Source organism: Zophobas morio, unplaced genomic scaffold (assembly GCF_036711695.1).
Source record: "Zophobas morio isolate AGI-343-1 ecotype UQ-CSIRO unplaced genomic scaffold, CSIRO_AGI_Zmor_V1 ptg000011l, whole genome shotgun sequence".
In the NCBI taxonomy this organism is placed as follows: domain Eukaryota; kingdom Metazoa; phylum Arthropoda; class Insecta; order Coleoptera; family Tenebrionidae; genus Zophobas; species Zophobas morio.
Genome location: NW_026972116.1, coordinates 1,986,288 through 2,009,693, shown reverse-complemented (window position 1 = coordinate 2,009,693; position 23,406 = coordinate 1,986,288). Strand labels below are relative to the sequence as shown.

The 23,406-nt window shown below is 34.1% G+C and overlaps 2 protein-coding genes across 4 annotated transcripts in view; both read left to right on the top strand.

The window, feature by feature from the left end:
* The window catches only part of LOC135126645 (sorting nexin-27), a 30,539-nt gene extending 13,991 nt beyond the window's left edge, over window positions 1-16,548 (top strand). Inside the window, exons 1-8 of one of the 2 annotated variants that reach the window (XM_064052687.1) lie at window positions 4,899-5,078; window positions 5,356-5,464; window positions 5,522-5,738; window positions 5,789-5,982; window positions 8,358-8,508; window positions 8,556-8,716; window positions 8,768-9,136; window positions 15,880-16,548. In XM_064052687.1, coding sequence (XP_063908757.1) covers window positions 5,029-5,078; window positions 5,356-5,464; window positions 5,522-5,738; window positions 5,789-5,982; window positions 8,358-8,508; window positions 8,556-8,716; window positions 8,768-9,136; window positions 15,880-15,948 — 1,320 coding nt within the window. In that variant the 5' untranslated portion in view covers window positions 4,899-5,028 and the 3' untranslated portion in view covers window positions 15,949-16,548. Of the gene's footprint in view, window positions 1-4,898; window positions 5,079-5,355; window positions 5,465-5,521; window positions 5,739-5,788; window positions 5,983-8,357; window positions 8,509-8,555; window positions 8,717-8,767; window positions 9,137-15,879 lie in introns of those variants that run through there. The other variant, XM_064052686.1, reaches the window with a different exon arrangement.
* Window positions 16,549-17,132: 584 nt separating this feature from the next.
* LOC135126644 (eclosion hormone-like) lies at window positions 17,133-21,840 on the top strand. 2 transcript variants are annotated; one of them, XM_064052684.1, is made up of 4 exons: window positions 17,133-17,239; window positions 17,329-17,414; window positions 21,328-21,497; window positions 21,554-21,840. In XM_064052684.1, exons 1-3 carry the CDS (start codon window positions 17,156-17,158, stop codon window positions 21,470-21,472), a joined length of 315 nt encoding a protein of 104 aa, XP_063908754.1. In that variant the 5' UTR covers window positions 17,133-17,155; the 3' UTR covers window positions 21,473-21,497; window positions 21,554-21,840. The 2 variants fall into 2 exon arrangements, with proteins under 2 accessions (XP_063908754.1, XP_063908753.1); XM_064052683.1 differs by lacking the exon at window positions 21,554-21,840 and having other exon boundaries at window positions 21,328-21,537.
* The last annotated feature ends 1,566 nt before the right edge of the window (window positions 21,841-23,406 follow it).

Sequence of the window (23,406 nt, the reverse complement as noted above, 5' to 3'; positions counted from 1 at the left end):
GAGATCTTGCAGACGTTTTAAAGTTATTGTAAGCATGGTAAATTGTTAAGAATATTTATTTATTCCCCCCAAAAAATTGATGGAATGGCTCACTCGATTTTCGCAGATAATTTTGGGAATACAATACAGTTATTTTTAGTATTACACTGCACCAATCCAAGGTGGTATACGTGTTGATAGTAAATGTTGATTAGGTCATCACAAAATTGTGTGAAGAACAGACTCAACTCGAAAATGCTGAATAGGTTTTATTATACTTTTGGTGCGAAGGAAGTTCTGTCGAAACAACGTTCGATCAATTTTTTGACAATGGTTGATATAAATAAAACTCAGTAGATGCTCATACTCGAAATACGAAGTATCTACTCGAATATCAAATCAAAATATTTCTAGTTTTTCTAGATGATACTAATACTTCAGTAAGTAACAGTTGATGCTCAAGTAGCATCTCGATACAACAAAAAAGGACAACAGTGACAGTGTTCAACCATCAAGGCAAAAATCGAGTTACCAAAATATAAGTTAGCATGGGGTAGACACCTTGAGATGGGAATCTCTATGGCCAGTGTTAGAAAAAACGCACTGCACAATTTATGCATAAATAAAAGTTAATTACATGAAAAGTTTTCGATATTCCTGCTCCTAATGTGTTTTTCAAACTGAATGCACCTTTTGACGACGCTCCACGTTCATGAAAGTCACCATGTTTAGTTAAAATTCACTCTTACAGCGATCCTACTGGTTTTCTAAGCTGCTTTACAGACAGCTCAGTTATTTGCCACGCCGATGCTCATTTTTAGATTAAATGCTCACAAAACGCGTAGATGTTCAGTTTGTGTCCGGGGAGATACAATGTTTCCAAGTAGGTACTCAGTACATAGAGTAGATGCTCAGGTATATAAGAGTAATAATGAAGTAGGTACTTCGTACTTCGAACATGAGTATCTACTCAGTTTTATTCATACCACCCCATGTCTCGCTTCAATGTTTGATTATGTTGATTATGAGCACAACGCTGATCAACTTCCATACCCGAATTACCCATGAAATAAATCATTGCGGTTTGCACCTGAGGTAGTTCGTCGCACATTTGATTGACTTCGTGGACCTATGTGAGCTTGTCGTCTTCTCGGCATTTTAATGAACTTCATAAAACGACACAGAATTATTTTCACAGTCAATCCAATCTGTAAATTTTGTCTTGAGAATTTTAAAATATTGAAAACTTCAAATTAAATCCTCGAATAACGGTAAAGTTTGAGGTTTTGTCGAAACCAACAAAGTGAATATAGGTAAAAAGAATGGCAGATCAAAATGAATAAGAAACTTTGGCAATGTGTAATTAAATTCACTTTAACCAAGACTTTTCTTAAAATAAACGACGCTTTTTTTTACGAAAAAACAAAGAACGATTTGAAATGCAATATACTTTTAACAATCGCACGGAAGAATTAGTTTTGTATGACACGTCAGTTAGACGACAGGTCCGTTAGAAACGCCAACTATTGAAATTAATTTGAAGTGGCGATTCCCATACAAAATTTTTAGAATTTTTTTATTTTTTAACTGTTCTTTTAAGTTATCCTTATTTTTTTTATTTATAAACCATCCCCGTAATATAAAAAAATGTTCAAATCGGTCAAGCCGTTTTTGAGTCTTAGCGAGACTAACAGGAACAGCAATTGATTTTTATTTTATAGACGATTAAAAAATGGGGGTTGGTGGTAGAAAGGTAAAAGTTTAGGGTTATGTGTATTTTTTGATGCCAAATCTTAAAAAAATAAAAATAAAAAATTTTGTCCAAAAAATAGAAAAACATTTTTTAGGGTGGGCCACCCTTATCACTTAGGGGTTTAAAAAATACTTTACACCTTATTGTCAGACCTACCGAATATACATAAAAAATTTCATACAAATCGGTCAACCCATTTCGGAGAAGTTCGGTTACAAACACTGTGATGCGAGAATTTTATACATAATGCATTATTATTTTAGAACAAATTTCATTACCATAAAAAAGGTTATACTGACTCGACCTTAAAAGATAGACATATGATGTTGCGGACTTTTCTTTAGAACTTTTAGAGGGGAACAATTTCGTCATACATGATTTTTACGTAACTTTAACCGTTTAAGCAGCGTAAGCAATGGAAGCTGTCAAAGGAGGAATAATTTTCCCGTTTTTCCGAATTTTTCATTGCTACTTCGCTCCTAATGATCGTAGCGTGATGTTATATAGCCTATATGTAGATATGATACATGGACTATCCAACACAAAAAGATTTTTTGAATTTGAACCAGTAGTTTCTGAGATATGCGTGTTCAAATAAACAAAAGCTTCAGCTTTATTATATAAGTATAGAAGTATAGATTACCGGTAAAGAATAAATGTAAATCTGGTGGAGAAATGCTAACATTTCCATTATGTGGATTATGTGCCAAATTAAATAATAACATATGTGATCATATCGAATCTCAGAGAACTATCAGAGGAATCTGGTGTACAAGTGAAGTACAAAAGGCTATAGAAAAAAGTTATAAAATAATAACTATTGATAAAGTTTGACATTTTGAAACTAAATGTTTGTTTAAAGGATATGTAAAAGCATTTATGAAAATAAAGTTAGAGATAACTGAATGGAAAAATGATTTTTTTCGGTGAGTTGTTCGCGTTCGCCAAGGTTTTTGAATGAGTACAATCATGTATTTTCTGCGTATGAGTGCGCATGCTCGGTAGGTTTGAATTGAAACAAATGCAAACAGTGACATTTTGATTGCCGATTGACATTAGATAATTAAGGTAGATAATAACTAATATGATATCACACGCATTGGAGAGGTGTAGCAAAATATGCTTAAATTCCTTATGGGGTAAATTTGGTCAGAAACAAAATATGGGGGCAACAGAATACGGTACAGTATTAAACGATTTTATGAAATTTTGTTAGATGATGAACTTGATAATATACATATATGTAAATTAATTAAATGAAAATATGTTACAAATTGATTATTAATATAAAGGTTGCTGTGTAAAAAATGCTTTCAATACGAATATATTCATAGCTACTTTTACAACTCCAGATTAAGATTGTACTAAATGTTAGATAAATTAGGAGAAACTGGTATATGGGAGATTGGACCGATGAATTAGGTAAGGACGTATGAATTGTTGATTGGGTGTAAACAGGTCCAAAAATTTATTGTTAATAATACAGGTAAAGTTGTTTGTAAAATAAAAGAATTTAGATTAAACTATGAAACGTCCAAAAAGATTTAATTCTGATAATAGCGAACATTTTAAGTTGAACACAGTGAATCATTAGAATCTGACAACTGACCATCAGCCAGTAGCGTAACATGCACACTTCAGAAGGGGATGGATTTCTAGTGGTTTAAGTAGTAGAAGTATTGTAATCGAGTCCGTCGGCCGACTCTCTACTTTAACGTTTTCTCGACCTTACATGTCCCCTACAGTACGAAGAAATACTTCTCCCGTTTCCACTGCCTGTCTGTTTATCCATCTGGCTGTCCGTCTGTCTGCCATCCCGGATTTTTATTAGACATATCGTCTCCGAAAGTACTGGATCGATTGTGGTCAAATTTTGTATTTATATGTATTACGAATATCATGTAGATGTAGATGGTAAAACGCTAACCAAAAATGTGATGACGTTACTTCAAAAATTGTACATAGTAAATGGGTTTTAATTTGTATAAAATAAGGTAGTCCTAGATATGTAGTTTATGACTTCAAAATGAGTTTTTACCCGAAACGTCCAGATTTTTGGAAAAAAAAAATCAAAATTATTAAACAACATTTTGCAATTTAATTTTGAATCTGGAAAACCGAATGCTTTGCATTCTTGCAGATGTTTTAAAGTTATGATAAGCGTGATAAATTTTTAATCAAAATATATTTGCTCCAAATCGAAAAGATATGAACTTGTTGTAAACAAACAACTTCAGTATGCAGAGCACTTGTCTCTTTCTGGGACTCTTTAGTGACCTGTGTGTTGTTTATTTAGTTAGTTAATTTTTAATACAAACAGGCCGAAATGACTTGAAATTTAACTAATCGAATCGATACATTTTACACCTTAAAATAATTTTCTATCCATGTAACGATTTTTATATTCTAAAAATGTACATTTTTTCTTTTTGAATGACGTCGCGAAAATTGGGATGCATCTAATAAGTTTTATTATAACCTATTTATTTCAAGGATTCATTTAATTATGACTAATTTTCATGTTTATAAAAACGATTGATTTTGTACTTGAAAATCAAATTCTACAGAACAAACCCATATAGTAATATAAACTATTCCGTGCTCCCATTTGTACAGTATGTAAAGCCTATAAATGAAACTAGAGAAATATGTAGCTAAATTTTCTAATTTTTCTTAAATTTTAATCATTGTAATATTTTTACCTTCGTAATTTTGGATACTTTATTAACTTTATGTTTGTGACTAGTCGTCTTTTTGTTTATGAAGCCCTGTACAGAATATTATATTTTGTTTTATCGAACCGGTAATTTATCGTTGCTCAATGTGTTGAGTGGAAAATTCTGTGGTTTAATGTGCTTATACACTCTGTTAACTGTGAATAAAGTTCTGTATCCTGTTGGAATATAATTATAAAAATATTCAAGTTATCATTTAAAATAAAGTAGATTTAAAAAATTATTTACATGTAGGTTGAATAACCGATACTTCACATTCGGTTGCATCATCCGTCGTTTGCTTCCATTAACGAAAGTTCCGTTTTTGCAGATTTATGCAAATAGAAAGTTTATCAGTTTTCACCATTTTAGAGCTATAATTAACATAATTTTTGTAGCAACTGCTTTATTGTTGATTTAATTTCAAACCGGTCACGTAATCTCAAGAGAAAGTTTCTCTGTATCATCGAACATTCTTATCACAAATGTCAGTTGCTATCTGTTTTGCAGTATTGAAAGATTTGTTAGTTTTTTCTCTTAAGTTATAGAGTAGATCGTTGGCACATTTTGTTAATCTATAACATGTTAAGTTACCAAGTTCATGGAGACGTTGCCTTTAAGCTTCATACGAGGTAGGAACTTGTTTGCCTCGAATTGTGTGAGTAGCAGCAAAAATATTTGTTCATGAAGAGTTAATGACGTCAGAATTTTTTTCGTTTTTGATATTATGTTAATTTTGTCACTTTATCATTAAACTGTTTGTATAGCGAAACTAATGACCCTTCAGGGACGAATCAACTATGTATTAACTACTGTCCAGGGATCAAGTTTTTATTGATTTATGTCAGATAGAATTGTTCTATCACATTAATGCCCCGAACATATGCAGTAAAATTCTTTCTTTTGCAGAAATGGGGTGAACGTAGAGGGCGCCACGCACAAACAAGTCGTAGATCTTATTAAATCGGGAGGAGACGTACTGACTCTTACCGTCATATCAGTAACACAACAGGTAATTGTTGGTAATACAGGGATCTGTAGTGATTTTTATTCAATTAATCTGTATTGGTTGTAGGAGGCGGAAAGACTGGAACCTACGGACGATAACCAGGTGTATTACGATTATAGCGAGAAACGTTCCTTGCCCATTAGTATACCCGATTACCACTATAATGAGAGAGGTGGCGAGAGGTATGTTGCTTTTAACATATATATGGCGGGAAGGCATTTGTGTTCGCGAAGGTATAGAGAGTTTTCGAAGTTACATTGTGATCTGAAGAAGGAGTTTATAGGTGAGAAATTTTTTTATTTCGTTCATGTTTTCACGTTGATGAATTTAAAGGTTTTACTTTTCCGAAATTACCTGGAAAATGGCCCTTTAACTTGAGCGAGCAACAGTTGGACGCTCGTCGAAGAGGTCTAGAACAGTACTTAGAAAGAGTATGTGCTGTTAGAGTGATAGCAGAGTCTGATATTATGCAAGAGTTCCTCACTGATCAAGACGACGATAACAATAGCAGTCCTGTAGATCTTAAAGTAAGACAGTACTTTTATTGGGTGACATGGCATGTATATACGCAAGGAAATAATACGAAAGTTTTTGGAATAGCACAGATTTTGGCTAATGAAAGTAAAATATTTAGATCCTTGTGAATGATTAGAAAATGTTGTCGAATTATTATACTATTTATTTTAGGTGGTTAATTTTTAACTTCAAGCAGCTGAACGAGGTAGATCTTGAAAAATCATTAACCTTGATTTTAGGTTTTCTATGTTGTACATAACCTACACATTTACTCAAAAGTGTGGATCTTAAAGTGATTATTTTAAAAGGTTATTGCTAAATATTTTACACATGAAAATTAAATTTTTAATGAAATTAAAGCACAAATAACAGTGTTCCTGTTTTTTGGTCAATACTGTTAAACCAAAAGTTTTTGGTTTCAAATTTCGTCAGGTACAATTGGTGATTGGTTTGGCATAAAAGATATTGTTTTACCAGAAGAACTTCAAATATTCCATTTGATAGTGAATCTAATAGTTTTTTTGTGGAATATTGTGGCCCAGCTTCTTCGACTGCGTTAATTAATGTAATATTATATTGTGGTCGTCCATCTTTGTATACATTATCCGCCGACTACCCCACAGATATTAGTAGGTTATACCACGTGTGGTTTAGAATTATCGGAGAAATTTTTATTTTAACGAAAACACTGTTACCTAGCAATTTGGTGAAATCAAACTAATTTCTTCTTTTTAATTTAAAAAAATAAAATTCACAAAATCAAATCTTATAAACAACTGGATTTGATTTACTGTATACGTCTAATCTACTTAAATTACAAGTTTAACCTAAATCCTCCCATTGGTGCTCTTTTTCCGCAATGCTTCTTTAATTTTATGTAAACTGCCGTAATGTATATCGCATTCATTTCCTAGATTGTTGAACAGGCTGCACATTACATATATTGGTGATTTTTTAAAATAAATTGGTTCTTGGGTGCGGTAATTGGGAAGTGTCTTTGAGGCGAGTATGTGTGGAATTTTGTATTTAATTTGCTCAGGGATTTCATCATGTTACCGCGCAAACACTTGTATAAGAAGTTAACGGAATATAATTGTCTTCTTAATTGAACCGAAAAAACACCAAATCTTTCTAGTAGAACTGTATTTACTTCTTCGTGGATAAACAATTATCAATTTGGTATGCAACAAATAAAACAAAATATGGGAAACATTAAGAGAGGGCCAGTCCGGCTTCCCCTCAATCTGAAATAATGGTAGAAATCGCAAACGAACACTACGAAGATCGCCGCCAATCCTTTAAGAGGAGCGAGCCGCCCCAAAGAGCGCCCCTACAAAATGCCACTGACGATACGGCATGGCAGGAAGTCCTGTGCTCTGACCACCTGCTTCCCTGGATCTTTTGAGGTGCGGCAGGGGCGGCATGCAAAGCGACTAATTAAGTAGCAAGTTTTTTCAGAATAGTATATTCTTAGCTATGATTGGCTGAAGAAAATAATCAATACTCATAATTTTTAAGTCGGATGAATTACTTTGTCAATTCAACCAAAACTGGAACATTTTCTTCTCTACACCACTCTTGCACAATTCCTTCTAAAAAATGCATGGAACCGCATTAACCACTTTTTATAGGCAGTTTTTATAGCTGCAAGCAATTTTCCACGTTAGGTACAACTATAGTTCTGCAAGTGACAATTCGACAGTTTTTTGTCGACATGCGTTTCGTCAACCACGTTGATATTATGTATACAAAGCTAAACTAAAGTTAAATTACAACTAGACGCTTATTATACCCTAACTAGGACTCTTCCTACTTCATTAGTGGTGTAGGTCTTCATTAGTGGTGTAGAGAGACGATTTTTCCTTTTAAAAATTCGAAGATGTTCATGAATGCCCCGAAACATTGAATTACTGACACATTTAACAATATTTCAAGAATTTGAGCTTTAAATTGACAAATAGATTGGCTTTATACGAAGAGGTATTGATAAGTTCGTGAGAAAACGTTGGTCTATTTCAAAACACATTTTTACTTCCTGGGCGTAAACTAAGGAAGTATTGTAATCGGGTTCATTCGACGAATAACTACATTCATGTTTTATCGACGTTTCATAACTCGTAAAGTATAAAAAATAGGTCGCCCATTTCCGTCTGTCTCGGAAACTACTGCACCGATTGTTGTCCAATTTTGTATGTTAGGCATATCGTGTAGCTAGTAAACGCTAATAACAAAATATTTAAATGAAATCTTAAATTCTGCAATCTGACCTTTAAGGAAAAATCTATTAATTGTGCATCAAATCATGTTTTGCATTGTTTCCTTTTGTAACTAGAGGTGTTGTTAAACCCGTTGGATTTTAATTTCACACCGAGTTTATTTTTTGTAGGTATTATTACCCGATAGAGATGTCGTAACCGTATCCCTTAAAAAGAGCGCCAACGCTGACGAAGTTTACGAAGCTGTCGTTAAAAAGATTGCTATGAACAAACGCGTATCAAAATATTTTTATCTTTTCGAAATAGTTGAATACAACTTCGGTAAGTAGGTTTTTTTTCGTTGGCGTCCATGTAAATTTTTGTTTTAGAACGTAAACTCCAACCGAACGAATACCCCCACAATTTGTACATACAAAACTATAGTACAGCGACTAGCACGTGTCTGTGCATACGCAAATGGCTGTTTTCTATTTCCAAGGAACTGACGTTGATGAATGACACACAAGCGACTTCATATATTTTCTGGCAGGTATAAGACCTATTACCGGCAAAATTCAGCTTTAGTTTTATCTCTTTTCAGTCTGTGGATGAGGTGAATAGAGGTTATATCAACGCCGGAGAAAGACTGTATCAACTTAAAGCACTCCAAGATAACACCAGAGCTACTGAATACTTAAAACTGGCCCGGGAATTACCGGGTTATGGTGAAGTTGTCTTCCCACATTGCGCATGCGATTCGCGCAAAGATGGTCATGTGGTAGTGGCCATTGGCAGTTCAGGAATTAAGTTACATGCTTGTCGCGAAGACGGGACTTTGGAGAGTCAGGTTGTGGTTCTTCAGTGGGACACAATAAGGCAGTGGGAAGTGGATGATGAGGGGATGGCGTTCTGTTTGAAGTACAATAGGTCGGACAAGACGCCGAGATGGCTGAAAATTTTTACACCTTATGTGAGTAATGAAGAATCTAATCGAGAATCTGAGCTTCGAAATGAATCTGTCCACAAGAATTGTTTAGGGCCTGTTATAAAAGAAAATATTGTTGTATAATAGAAAATGGACTAAATAATTTTTACATCTACTGCTTCATAGTTTTCAAGATTTTCAAGAAGCTGTTTTATAATAATTTTGATTTCTTTCAAACTTGCAAGACTGTTCACATAGGATTGTGTTTTTGATTTGTGTTACCAACAATTTGACGCTTTTTTCTTAGGCTCTGCCTAAGGGAAGTAGTGTAATAGTGCCCTTTTGATGAATCTCGAATTTCATCTTCTCTTGATATATGTAATTAATTAAATATGAATGGTTTTCCCGTTTCCATCTTTCTGCTTATTGTCTGCACAGTTTGGTAAACTACAAAACTGCTGAAGTATTTGTGTTTTTTTTGTGTGTATTTTAAGATTAGATTACCAAAATTTGTTGATAATTTATACCTCTAAAAAAACGGGGAGTAATGTTATGAAAAAAATGACGAATAAAACAAAACACGAAAAACGAAAGGAAACTTAAAGCAAGTACGGTGACACGAAGCCACAATTATAAGAGTGAAAGCTTCAGCGGAAAGAACAGGTATAGTTTGTTGAGCTTCCTGAAAAATGTCGTACCTAATTCAATGCCGATATCCCTCGGCCAATAATATTAATAAGAGTTTTAAATGATCACGGGAAGATCCAAGCACTTTTACAAATGCATTTGCTCGGTAACTTGATCGTAGTGTTGTATTGTACTTAAATCTTATGATATGAGATGAGTCCAAATAATAATTAATAATCTATGTAGCTCTAGAACGAGTAATTAATGCTTTACTTTTTCACACAATTTTTTTGAAAGTTTTATAAACGAAAAAAGGGGTTTTTGCATTTATGTCGTGAAATATAAAATTACTAACTTATGAACCACCGGAGTTATAGTAGCCTGCCTAGATATTGTAGCCGTCCATAGAGTCGAGATTTGCGAATAAAAATAAAATAAAACCGGCTCAAACGGAGCCGACGACGGCTTGCAAGTTCTGTCACTACGGCACGCGTCATATCACACAGGGGTGTATTTAAGGCTGTTTGCACAAAATCTTAGGGTCACTGTAATCTTACTATTTTCTATCTATGACAAACGATTTGTCACACAGCTACGAAACCGATGATCTAGAGAAAGATGGAAGTATGAACATTTATTTCAACAAGTGTAATAACCGTTTGGTGCAACACAATTGGTTCAAGCAAACTAAAATATGACAGGAAACAAACAGTCCACGTGGACTAGTTTATAGGCGTGTTTGCTGCTAAGATGACTAGGTTTTTCGCTCCACCTGCCTCCGCAACGATGAATATACCATACCACAACTTGTGTACAGTGAACAGAGCTTCGATTTTATTGACGAGATTCAGCTCAGAAATTAAACAGATTATATCATAACGGAAAAAATGACATTTAATATTAAATACGTCTCTGTGCAACGTGTGCCAGAGTGACGTCAGACTTTGCAAGCCACCATCGGCTCCGTTTGAACCGGTTTTATTTTATTTTTATTCGCAAATTTCGACTCTATGGACGGCTTCAATATCTATGCAGCCTACTATACCGAATGATGATACCCATCGGGCAAGATCCATTTTTCGGGCGCAGCCCTAGGACTGCATTTCTTATCTTTTGTGACCTATTTCTTAATTTCTATGACCTATTTTCTTGTTTTTTTTTTTTTAAACTTATTTTAGGTACTTATTTTGCATTTTTTTATAACGTAAAATCTGGGTCAAAAATATCCAAATAATTTATCTTTTTAAGAAATACCCTTTAATTGAAGCATAACTTTAAAAAAATCGACAAAAGATGACTCAAATTACATTCAGTAAAACTTTTAACTCTGAATCTTTACTCAAAACACAAGTTAAATGGGGTATAAAATTTAACACGAAAATCCTTATGGCCATTTTTAAAAAAGATGCGTTAGATATTTTAACATCTTTGTTCCTAAGTAGCTCGAGATCAAATTGCATTCCTTTAAATAATTCTGCACGCATTGCGAAGACAACTCAAATAGTTTTTCAACACATCTATTTTCTTGAGAGAACTGAATAACTGCCTTTTGTGAATATTATGAATACGAAACAGCGACGCGGTGGCATACACTATATTCATTTGACCAGTTATTGGATGACTTAGTCGGTGTTGCCAGGAAGAGTAAGATGTATAAGATTTTTGTAAACTATTTCAATTACAGTAAAATTTTCAAAATTAAGAAGGAAAAGGAAGCGTGACTCATGTTTTACCTACATCGACATAAAGTTTTAGTTGCATTTTTGTTAAATATCGTAATATCAATTTGAATATACGAAAAACAACGAAGCAGTTACTTTGTCAAAATTATTTGATTCGTTAAACAAAACATTAATTAAACCCTAAATTTTTTTAAAATTTGGAAGTATGTGTCAAACTTACTGGTTAGTTTTCTGTGGCCGCTATTGTACTTCTAAAATTTTATAACAGGCGGTCCAGTAGTATTAGATTGTTTATCTAATAAAGTCGCCAACAGGTGACAGATAAACGGGAGATTCACATTTTTATTAAACCTTTTTTTTTTTAAGAATTGTAATTGAAAAATTTGTGCAATTATCATATTTACATATTGTCTATCTTTAGGAATAATAATTGTACTTGTTGAAGTTGATGGTTCAACCATAAATACTGTGGAAGCAATATTTTTTCTTGCAGATAAGGATTCATCAATGTAGTTTTCAACGACGGTGAAAGACTTCCATCGGTCGTGCCTTTTCAACATGGTTATATCGCCTCCTGAATTAACTAGTGAAATTGATAATTTTTGATTGACAATTCACAGTTATTAAATGTTATTCAATCTCAAATATTGATAAGCCCAGCATTTTCACTCTAGTGGTTGAAGCATAGGGTTGAAGTGAAATTTCAACTATCAATGCCAAGATGACACATTTCTATATTAATGAGTAGAAAAAAACTGCTTTCATCTTACGTTTACTTTTTTGTTCATAACCCAATTTAAAGTCGCAGACAAAACTTAACGACAAAGAAACCTCATTTACGTCTGAATTTGTAGGAGGTTCGATATTATAAGGTATGGGTTTAATCACAATTCAATGTGTCAAAAATTTAGGTTCACACCATAGTGTGACTTACACGTCAAGCGAATGTGTATACCTTCCATACAGTCAGGTAGGACCTGCATCTCGTGGATGATAGAAATGAGGCGCGAAAGGTTTATTCCCCAGTAATAAAGTGGCGGAAGAATTTCAATTTAATACAAATTCGAGAAAAAAAAAAGATTGGTTTTTAAACAAAATTTGTGTGGTTAATACCATGCCGGCGACCCAAAAGTGCACAATTTTTTTTTGGTGTTTTATAATTTTTATTTTAAATCGTAGGCGTTGCAAAATGTCACCTTTGACAGTTTTTAAATAGTATATTATGATACGAGTTTTATAAGAAGCATTTTGTCGCACGCACGGTTTTAGGGCACGGTGAGCGCAGCAAGAAATCAAGTGTAGCCTATTATTATTCGCACTAATGTGCGAATCCACTTTGTCGTTAAGTTTTGTCTGCAACTTTAATAGAGATTGTTTCTGTTTAACTAGCGAACTGACTTTTGTGGCAGACATGCTACTGTTCTGTAAAGATTAAAAAAAAAAACTAGAATCCATGTAAACGGACATTAGATTTGACATTTACAAATTGTCACTTAACTCAAAATAAATCAGTGCCGAAGAACACAAAATTTACTGCCAACATTAATAACTGAAGAAATAACAATGACTTAACTGTACTTAATATCGAACGTACCGTTAGCATCTATGACATTTTACAGTCGCTTTGTCATCGAGCAAACTGCTGTACATTTTCCACTGTAAAAATTCTTTGTTCATAATTCTCCATATATGTATTTATGATTATGTTCGAACTTCGTTGGCTTCTAAGAAGTCTACAATTACACGTACTTTGTAGATGGAGCAATTATTGTACTGGAAAATGAAATTATTGCCAAAAACGGGGGAAAAAAGTTCAGAGAGTTTGCTAAAAAAAGTCTCAATAAATCAAAGCGGTCAACCTTTCTTCAATTACGACACATGTACCAATCCTTGGGCGCTTATCCACCGCCAAACATTTAAGAAAATCGACCACTTCTTTGAATTTTACTAAGAGCGTTCTTGACATTCACCAACTGGTCAGCAGACACGAAGACATCCATTGCTGCACGACTAGAAAGTTCTTTAGTCTGAATATGCCACGTTTTTCCAAAAATTATTGTTATTTATGTGACGTCTTTCTTTTTTATTTGCTTCAGCCAATAAAATTTTTATTAGAAGTAGATCGATTTTGTAGATTACTTTCTTTCATTCTTTTCCTAGTAGTTCGTATACAACTGGGAAAATTTGTTTCCACTTTGGCTCTGACTACATACTAAAAGGCTGTTCCCTTGGAGCCTTAACCAAACGCATATCATCATTATGATCCGATATTCTCTGCCCCCTGCAACAGTTTAAAAGTGCTGATCACCTCTACGAGAGAATGGACAATAACTGTGTCAGTTCTTCCTAGAATGGTTCCTGTAGTATTCAATTTTTCGTTTAGCCAATAATACTGTGCTGTTGTCTGCATTTATTTCGTTTGCAATGCTCGCACCGTCCCTTACTCTAGCCTGAATATTACATCATTGTTATTCATTTAGCTGTGGCATCTTCAAAACTGTACATGTCACTCAAAACCTCACACTAACATTGTCACACCGGGTATAGTTATTTACGTGGCAAGCTTAGTAAATTAGCCTTTACGGGCGAGCCGGAATGTTTGCAGGGCGAGCGACGTAGGAGCGAGCTCTGTAATCCGGTGAGCCCCAGTAAAGGCTAGTTGCAAGCGAGCCGCGTACAACGTTTTACTTCCTCTTGCTGAAAATCCTGAAAATGAACAACTTTGGCATCTCTAGAAATTTTACTTGAAATTACAGTCATAGAAATTGTAGTTATTTTTCATAGTTTGCTCCGGTAACTATGGAAAATTGAATTGTTTGAAAATAACGGGACTGTCAATTTGTAAATTCGATTAATAATTTAAATAGTTTAATTTTGTTTCTGAGCTCTGTTAATTGTGGAATTCGATGAAGATGAAGAGTTTGAAGGTGATTTTAACGTTAGTATTAGCACAGTATTAGTGAGATTAAGAAAAAGGCCGACGCAGCGAATGTGTCTTTGATTCCGGTGCTGTCATGATAACGTTTTACAGGCAAGGCGCCTGTAAAGCTGCCACGGTAACGCTTTACAGGCAGGGTGCGTGTAAAGGCTAATTTACCGAGTTAGTTCAGACGACAGTAAACGAGCTTTAACAAGACAAGAGGAAGTAAAAATAGTTATTTACATTATGAGTGCGGTAGGTAGCATTTTACGGGCGAGGTTTTAATTTTGAAGCACGACGCGCAGCGGAGTGCTTTAATAAAGCCGAGCCCTGTAAAATGCCCTAACGCACAAATAATGTATAAAATTTTTTGTCCGACCTATTTTTAGACTTATAGTAATCTTTCAAATTCAAACTTTACGAAATTGTAACTCGGTATCCAGTACGCTGCGTTAAACAATTTTTTGTACGACCACCGCTTTTTCGATCATTTACCGTATAGGATTCCATAGCAGTAAGTTCAGTTTACGGGTTGCTACGACTAACAACTAAGAGGCGAACGGTAAGTAAATTACTTACTGTTCAGCTGAACGATAAGTAATCATGCATTCAAGATTTTTTTATTTTAAATTCCATGAGTGTTCGACTTCGACATTTTCGCTTTCAGAATCACTCATGATTGATATTTTAAGCAAATAAATCACTCACTAATAGTCGCGGAAAGAAAATTAACTCGAAATCCAGTCAGATTAAATCTAAATCGACAGCGGTCAAAATGGAAACTGATATGGAAACTGATTTTTAAAATTGTTGTTTATATTAATCGAAACCATAGTAACAAATTTTAAATTAAAAAACGACCTTGTTCATGTTTGATATAAATTCTTTCAATTTATGAATTTGATAAAAAGACGCAAATCTTTTGATGGTCGTACAAAAAATAGTATAAGCTTCACGAACGTTAAGGGGGTTTACTGGTTTCAGACAAATTGGAGACGTCGCTTCGCTCTGTCTCCAAACTTTTGCCTTCGACCAGTAAACACCCCTTACCGTTCTTAATACTTAATATACTGTTACAGTAGGCGTTGCGTTTTCTTCATTTCTCAAATATTTTGTTGAACAAAAATTTGCGTAAATAATATTTCTGCAGGTACCTATCCTTTATTATTTGTAGAACAATTAATTTTTTAAAGGCCTCTTAAACATAAAAAATTTCGAGTTATTTTACCTCACCGCGATGTGGTAAATCAATGAATGACTGTAAAATCGTAGTCACCGGGTACATCAGACTCATGAATGAGTTCTTTACAGATCGAGAGGCCAAAAAGTAAATTTACACATTGCAAAATATAAATTTTGTAGCGTGTTACAAAAAGTCGGTGTCTGAGTTTGTATGGTCCGCGACTGTAATATGTTACTGGTACACACATTGTTAAAAAAAAAAAAGTAAAAAATGTGAAGAATGAATTTTTGTAGATGAGTTTTGAAGTTCAGATTCCACATCACGAGTGCTTACCCATTTTAGTTTGTTGAAAAAAAGTGGTTGTTTTGTTTTTTAGCATCTATATTTAATGGACTGCTTTGAGAGGATCATCGAAGAAAGTAAATGGCTCGACACAGGGGAATGACTCCATACAATATCATACTAGAATTACTTGCATATTAAATATGTTGTTGAATTGTATTATAATTATTTATACTATATGAATAGTATTATATTCTCTACTAATTTATGTGATGTTATCAATATGTATATTTTGGTTAACTTCGTCAAGATCATAAAATCTAAAACTTGTTAAAATTCTTGTTATTGTATTTTTTATTATATCATTTTGTTTTAGAGCACAACTCGTCGATCTATAGAGTTAAAGAAATTCATGTGATAGATTAAATTACTAGTGTAGATTTATATGTATATATAGATATAGCGTTTCATGTGATCATAAATTTCGTGCAACACTGAATTATCTTAAGGCTTCTGTTTCATTTGAATTCTGTGGGACCTTTTACACTGCCAATTTTTTGTTCGTGCATTTCTTCAATTGCTGCAATGTCTTTATTTTTATATATATATTAGTAGCTATCGAATACTTTAAATTCTTTGAGTGTGTATCTACTAAGTGAATGGAGTAGTTCAATTTAGTTTCCTATTAGTCGTTTATCCTGCAGCCTAGAATTTTTTATGTACTACCTACAATATCCATAGTGTTTCTCTACTAAATATTTATTCTGTTAACTACTCGAGAAATCTATTGTTACTAAATAGCATCTTAAGATTTGGCTGTTACGCACTAAATTCTAAAATATATATCTACTTAACATGTGTGTGTGTTTTCAAAAAGTCTGTTTTAACGCCTACGACGTCACAAAAAAAAATATTAAATTATGGTACCTAATTTATTATGTCATTTTCCAATATTTGATGCATACTCTAATTGGCAATTAGTGCGTGGGCGGAGTTTCAATAATCAATGAACTTCTTGTAGTTGATTTAAAACCATACCTAGTAAAGTTTTTGAAGTACCCAATTTGGTTATTTAAAACAGTAAATTGTTGCATATGTATCTTGGGAAAATTCCAAACAGAAATATCTTCACAACACATTTCAGTAATAAAAGAAATCCTTGATTTCCAAACCAATAAATACTGCAATTTTACATCTCAGGTAAATAACGACAGCAATCGATTTTATTTATGGCAGTGTGGAAATGGAACGAAGAATAAGAAACCCTTCACTATTTCAAATCAAATAACGCCCACTCTGCGACAAACACCTTGTTTTTTTATACATTCCCTGCGGTAATGATACGCAGTGATAAATTGCGTTCATAAATAATGAAGCCTCTCGATTTACCTATAAAATCAAAGTTAAGGGTTTATCGGGGGTATTTACGAGCAAGCAAGTGTTCGAATAAGATGGTAAGTGAAGATTTTAGCGCGAACAAATATTTGTTTTTATATAATAGTACAGTAATTTATAGTGCGAATTAAACTAATTAATTTTCTAGGGATCTCCAACATTCATTATAGTGTTAGTGTTAATGGGGATAATTGAAAATTATATTTGTGCTGCTTCCATACCGGTCTGTATTACGTAAGTATTTTGTTCAAGGAATGAATTTTTGTTTTACAGTCGAGTACCTATAGTTTTTATTGTTTAAATCTGATCAAAACTTGAAATTTCGATTAATATATAACAAACACCGTGAGTGGTAGCAGGTAGGTTATTTATATTGGAGGATTATTTTAGTTAATCAAAACGCAGTATTTCATTCCACTGATCTTATTATTCCAATTTATTTTTCACTAAAATAAAATACAGCACCGTTATAACACGCAACAACCGTTAAAACAAAAATCACAAACTGCAAGTATTGGCTTTCACAGGCGTTGACTTCTCATCATTAATTTTCACTTCGTGCACGTTTCTGTTCATGGAACGGTACTCCTTGGTAGGATAAGTACAATTTTCTTTATTTTCACAAATGGCGTACTCTTTTCGTCCTAAAATTGCTCGAGGAAAAGGTGCTTTAGTGCCTAAAATTGGTCGTGGCGTATCTCCTGTCCCGTTGTTTGCTCTAACCGTTTTCCTGGAGTACCGCGAGCTTTGTGTACTTTGTGAACATGGTACTTTAATTATAGATTTTGGAGGGGTGATCTGGTCTAATGGGATGTATGCTTGGGCGCCAGCGCGTAGTTCTGAGTTCATATAATTGGAAGTAGAGCACAATGAAAATCGAAAGGGGTTTGAAGTTTGATGTGTTGATACGAGAGTTGCTAGGCATTTGACTGGAAATAGCTAAAAATCTTGGCCTACGTTGCACAAGTTATCAAATTTTAAACTAAAACTCTTTTAAAGGGGGCCACACACAGAGAGGGAAGAGTCAAGACTTGAATGTACGTGCCATGGAGTACAGTTAAAACTGCTAGTGTGTGGGGAAGAATGTGGCATGTGCAGTCACGTACGGGTTTAATACCTAGGGCCCGGACTTTAGGTTTTTTGCCGTTTTGTTCCTTTTTGCATTTACATAAAACTTAGAAATAAATGTGTTTCGGAAAAAATAACGTCATTTGAGCCTACTTTATAATTGCCGAATTGCCTATAATGTGAGTAGGTATGTAACCTAAAACTGATTTTTGTGACCTAAAACATCCTAAACTTGCTGTTTTGCGGCAATTTCACAAAAATGCACACAATGGATGAGCTGAAAGCAGATCTTTCCAGGAAACAACACCAATAAAATGCGGCAGTTCTTTGAAAGACGTCTAGCGCCTTTGCTTTCGATTGTAATACTTTATCTTACAAACAAGTTTGTTAACACATTTTTATTATTTCATTTGTAAATGCACTTCTGCTAATACCACTAGCCATATTTCTGAAGTTCAGTTAAAATTGTGTCGTGGTGTAAGTTTGATGTTCACTTGTGAAATATTCTTAAACGTCGTGATGCCTAAAGAAAAAACCTCTAACACGGTTAAGATTAACCACTGGCTCAAATCCGTGGATGTTGACGAATAAATTCTACCCAAAATGTGCAAAATATGATGAGTTTTTACTTGTGATATAAAATATGTGAAATACATTATGTATTTAATCAATGGTTCTGGTAAGGCTCTACTTTCGACTAAAGGACCTCTGCGGGTAGTAACTGTGGGTATTAAGTTGTCTAGAGCGACTCAGCTCAGCAGTAGGGGAGCGTGGCAGCTACCTTCGAGTTGATTTGCTTTTTTCACTTACTTCAAAAGGCTTGCGGGTCGAAATTTTATTTCGTACCTCATCAAGTCAGCCAACCCCACCTCCAACAGGTACGGACTGGGTAGCTAGCAACGGGCGTCAGACCGGGCTGGGTGGTGACCCAGACGCCCACCGCAGCGAGGTAATGGGGTAATGGCGAGGGTTTATCAATACAGCTATCTGATCGGGGTGCCCCCTTGTTAGCCTCGCATTCCCATCCATACCAACTAAAAAATGCCGAATGGTACGGAGATTGTTATTGGTACTTATGTTCGTTGTACATGCGGTACACGGTACATACATCATACATCCCCAGTTTATGTTTTGATACTTGGCACCATAATTTATTTATCATTGTGAAAAAAATAGATGCTCTCTGTACATATTTTCATTAAAAAGTAGACGTTTATTGAACTCTGCATTAAAAACTTTATTGCACCTTTTCTGCGTGGTTGACGAACAGATTACTGAAAACATTTTATTGTTCAACAACATTTATTTATAAATTTTTACAGCATAAATAATTAGCAGAATTTTCAATTGCAATTTGTAGCACTTTATATTCCTTTGACGTGGAAGCGTTGTTGGTACTATAGAAATGTCATCAAGATTGTTCATACAAACTTACTTCGATGGCTCCTTTTGTAAAATTTTATGCAAAATATAGAATTGGCAAGCAAGGTAGCCAAACGATCTTCTGAAATTATGTCCAGTATACTCTTTCAGGTTGGGCAACTTGAAATATTCTGCAATATCACATGGAATATTTCCAAAAGTATTACCCACCGGTTGGGCCGAGCATTTTCCGTTTCTATAATAAACAAACAATCCTTGATGTGATGTCTTCGAAGGTCTAAGAGAAACGTATTTTCTACAAATTTTTATAATTTTTATCAGGGCTTTGACAATCAATAACGAAACTTCGTGATTTGTTAGTTTCGAAGGCGGAGTTTTACTGTCAACACCGAAGCAGAGTCTTCTACATCATCCACGCTCTTTTTAGAAAATTCATACCTTCCACACGCTCCGGCAATGCTGAAAATGGCTATAACCTAAAATTCGAGATTACGAAACTGCTATAAAATTATAGGTACCTTCATCATTAAAAATCTGTCGTTCGGTGCTTCCCATAAAAATGCTGATTTTTATGAATGCTGTTAACTTGATGAACTTTTTCAAATCCACATCCATTTTAATAGCCAATGAAGTCCTTACCATAGAGTACTCTGACCAGAGGGTTGATGGTTTTACATATTCGGCTCTTTCAGAAAAATAGTCAAGGAGCGCGTTTTTTGTAGATCAATTCATACTGCGGACAGGATTTTTCAGGCAATAAATTTGATGTTATTTTTGCGCCGCTGCAAAAATTTCAGACGGAGTATTTTCCTGATCAGTTTGTTGATTTCCGTTCCACACATTTTTATTTGCATTACGTTTTAACTGCAAACTCGGCAAACTGCAAAGGCGTCTGAACTTTGTTTATACATTAGTTGAAATAGACAACATTCAGTCAAGGCACACTAATGCCAACGCAATAATACGGACAAAATTTAAAAATTGATTTTTTTATTTTTTCTGCTTACCTAAAAAAGAGACAATTGTATATAAAATGTTGTAAGACACGTATAAAAAGTATTTTTATGTCATTGGTACCACTTATGCAATAAACAATGACTTTTTATACTTGTATCTTAAATAACTATTTCAGCATTGCACTACATTTTTTATATCAGTTATGCATAAAATATGTAGTGGTGAGTGCGTTCAAATTTTTACCATAGTATCCTTCGCTGGCGGTTTGGTTAATCTGACTTTTCAAGAAAATTTGCTAACATTACTTTTTCAGTAAACTTGTTTAAGTCCTCCTTAGTAGGTACACTATTCGTCAAAAGGATTATGTAGTTGTTTTGTATGCAACGCATGATTTTTGTGGGTAAATGTAAAACTATATTTTCGGTGGCAGTGTCAATATCAATGAAATGCTACTCTCTCCATCGGAATAATTAATCTTCAATAAACCTAGTAAAATAATGTGAAATTACTGCAGTTAAATCAATAAATCTGAATTAGGTTTTTTTTTTTGTTATTATTTGTTACATTGGTGACAAGAACCACCAAAACTAGCAACGTTAGAAAATGAGCTATATATATCTTAAAAGAAACTTCTTTTGTTGTACAATTATATAAATAAAAGGATACTTCACTGCTAGTTAGTGATTGACATGTGAATATATAATCAATACATATCTATACATATTTTATGTTATTACAGAAACTGCGTGCAGTGTAAGCAGATGTTTGGGCCATATTTCCAAGGACGAGCTTGTGGAGATGCATGCATATCAAGCAACGGACAGCTTATGCCAGATTGCAATAATCCACGGACCTTAGGGAATTTTTTAAAGCGGCTGTACTAAGCTTCTGCGTACCAATATATCAGATGTAGTAAACAATTATCAATGAAAAGAGTGGTTTAATTTGATTTTTTTGTTTTTAAGCTTGCATTTACAATGCAGTAACTTAATATCAGAAGATTTTATTTATGTTCATGATTTACGAGCATGTTAGCGCTTCTGGCGGTCATATTTGTTCCGCCCCCACCACCCGCAAGGGTGGGCCAGAGCCACCTCCTGTTTGAATACAGGCTATTTAGGGCCAGCAGATAAATTCGTATATATTCATATACTTATATTGTACATCTTTTTTTATTATTTAATACGTAATTTATTCAAAATTTTTATGTTAGTTTTATAATAATAATATAATTAAACACTACTGAATTTGACACTGTAACTTTTATTGTATATATTAATATCTTTTAAAATTTATTAAAAAAAACTCTCTGTTACCTGCATAAAACACGTATTGCAATATTGCAATTCTTAGCAAGCATTGCGAAGAAGTAAATCATGCATGCTCTAAAATTATTTTTGAAAGGAAATGTTATTGACAATAATATTTAGTAAAAATATCTAAAATAATTGTAATGATGTCGTATTTGTGGGTTGTTTGAAAGATGTCTATAATTTAGAACTGGAACAAAAGCATTGTTACCGGTTATCTCTATTTTTCAAAAATAATTTTAAAGTAGGAGTATTATTTATTAAGTGATGGCAAGTGAATACAATAGAGCATACACTAATAACCGCTTAGATTGAGAGTCAACTCTATGTTTCTAGAGGAAACGTAATGGTGTATATAGATGTAAAGGTAATCTCCTCCACTGGTGTGACCACAATCAGGACCCCCTTTCACGGCTTTCCACAAACTGTTGTGTCAAAGCCAAAGGCGCCTTACATATCAGATTCGCCCTAGTCTGGCATCCGCTTTACTAAAACATAACACATACTAGATGTACTCAAACATGTGTAGGTATAGCTTTAAGGAACGGAAGCTTGTTTTCTAATTCCGGATGGTACTTTCTAGACCTAGAGCTTCGACGAGGTTGAGGGATATCTGGTAATGGTTTCTTTGGGTTTGTCAGTATTATTTGATCAGAAATATAGTGCGGAGTGTGTTCCAAACGTTTGTTGACTTTCAGTAATTTTTATACCTCCATCTTTGAAATAGAGGACCGCATTTGAATTTAACAGGAGTGTTAATGGACAATCATTGTCGAAACATAAAGAATACGCACTTACTATAAATTCCTAGAATTAAAGAAATCAAAGGCACCAAATGACCTGCTTAGAAACTCGTAAACACACTTGTCTTGGCAATTATTAGGAGTATATTATAATAAAATTTTAATAACGGTCCATCGCGACAAACCCTCTCCCAACCATCTGGACTGCGGCAAGTTTACAAGGATGCGCGGTTAAGCCGCCCTAAAAATTACTAAAACTCAAGAGACACTTGGGGCACACTCCGCACTATATTTCTGATTAAATAATAAGGACAGCCGCAGATGAGATGCTTGACAGTTTGTCTATAATCATACTACTTACAAGTAGTTGAGGGGTTCTGAGTGGGCGAAGTGTGTCTTAATCGTCACCGCGTTGAGAAGACTTGATCACGGTGATCTGATGGAAGTGGTAGTGGATGGTTAACTACCGGCTTAATATGCTGCAGTTTTGTAGACGCAGAGTTCTAATCTGTTTGCCTTTTTTGAGTTAGACTCTTTGAATAAAATTTTGCTGTCAGGTCCTAGAACAAACAAAATTTCTTCAGCATCTGTCAAATCCGCTCTTTCAATATTTTAGTTGTGGACACAAATTATCGTTCAACTTCAAGACATTGTTACATCTATTAATTCTGTACCATCATATGTGATACTGACACCTCCATACAAGAGATATTCAGTGATTACGACAGTAGCATCACTTTACTCTTGATATTCCGCAAAAATTTT

Coding starts and splice junctions, on each gene's coding strand:
- LOC135126644 (XM_064052684.1), top strand. CDS start 17,156: ATGAAGCCTCTCGATTTACCTATAAAATCAAAGTTAAGGGTTTATCGG. Junction 17,240..17,328: donor GCAAGTGTTCGAATAAGATG/GTAAGTGAAGAT, acceptor TTAATTTTCTAG/GGATCTCCAACATTCATTAT. Junction 17,415..21,327: donor TCCATACCGGTCTGTATTAC/GTAAGTATTTTG, acceptor ATGTTATTACAG/AAACTGCGTGCAGTGTAAGC.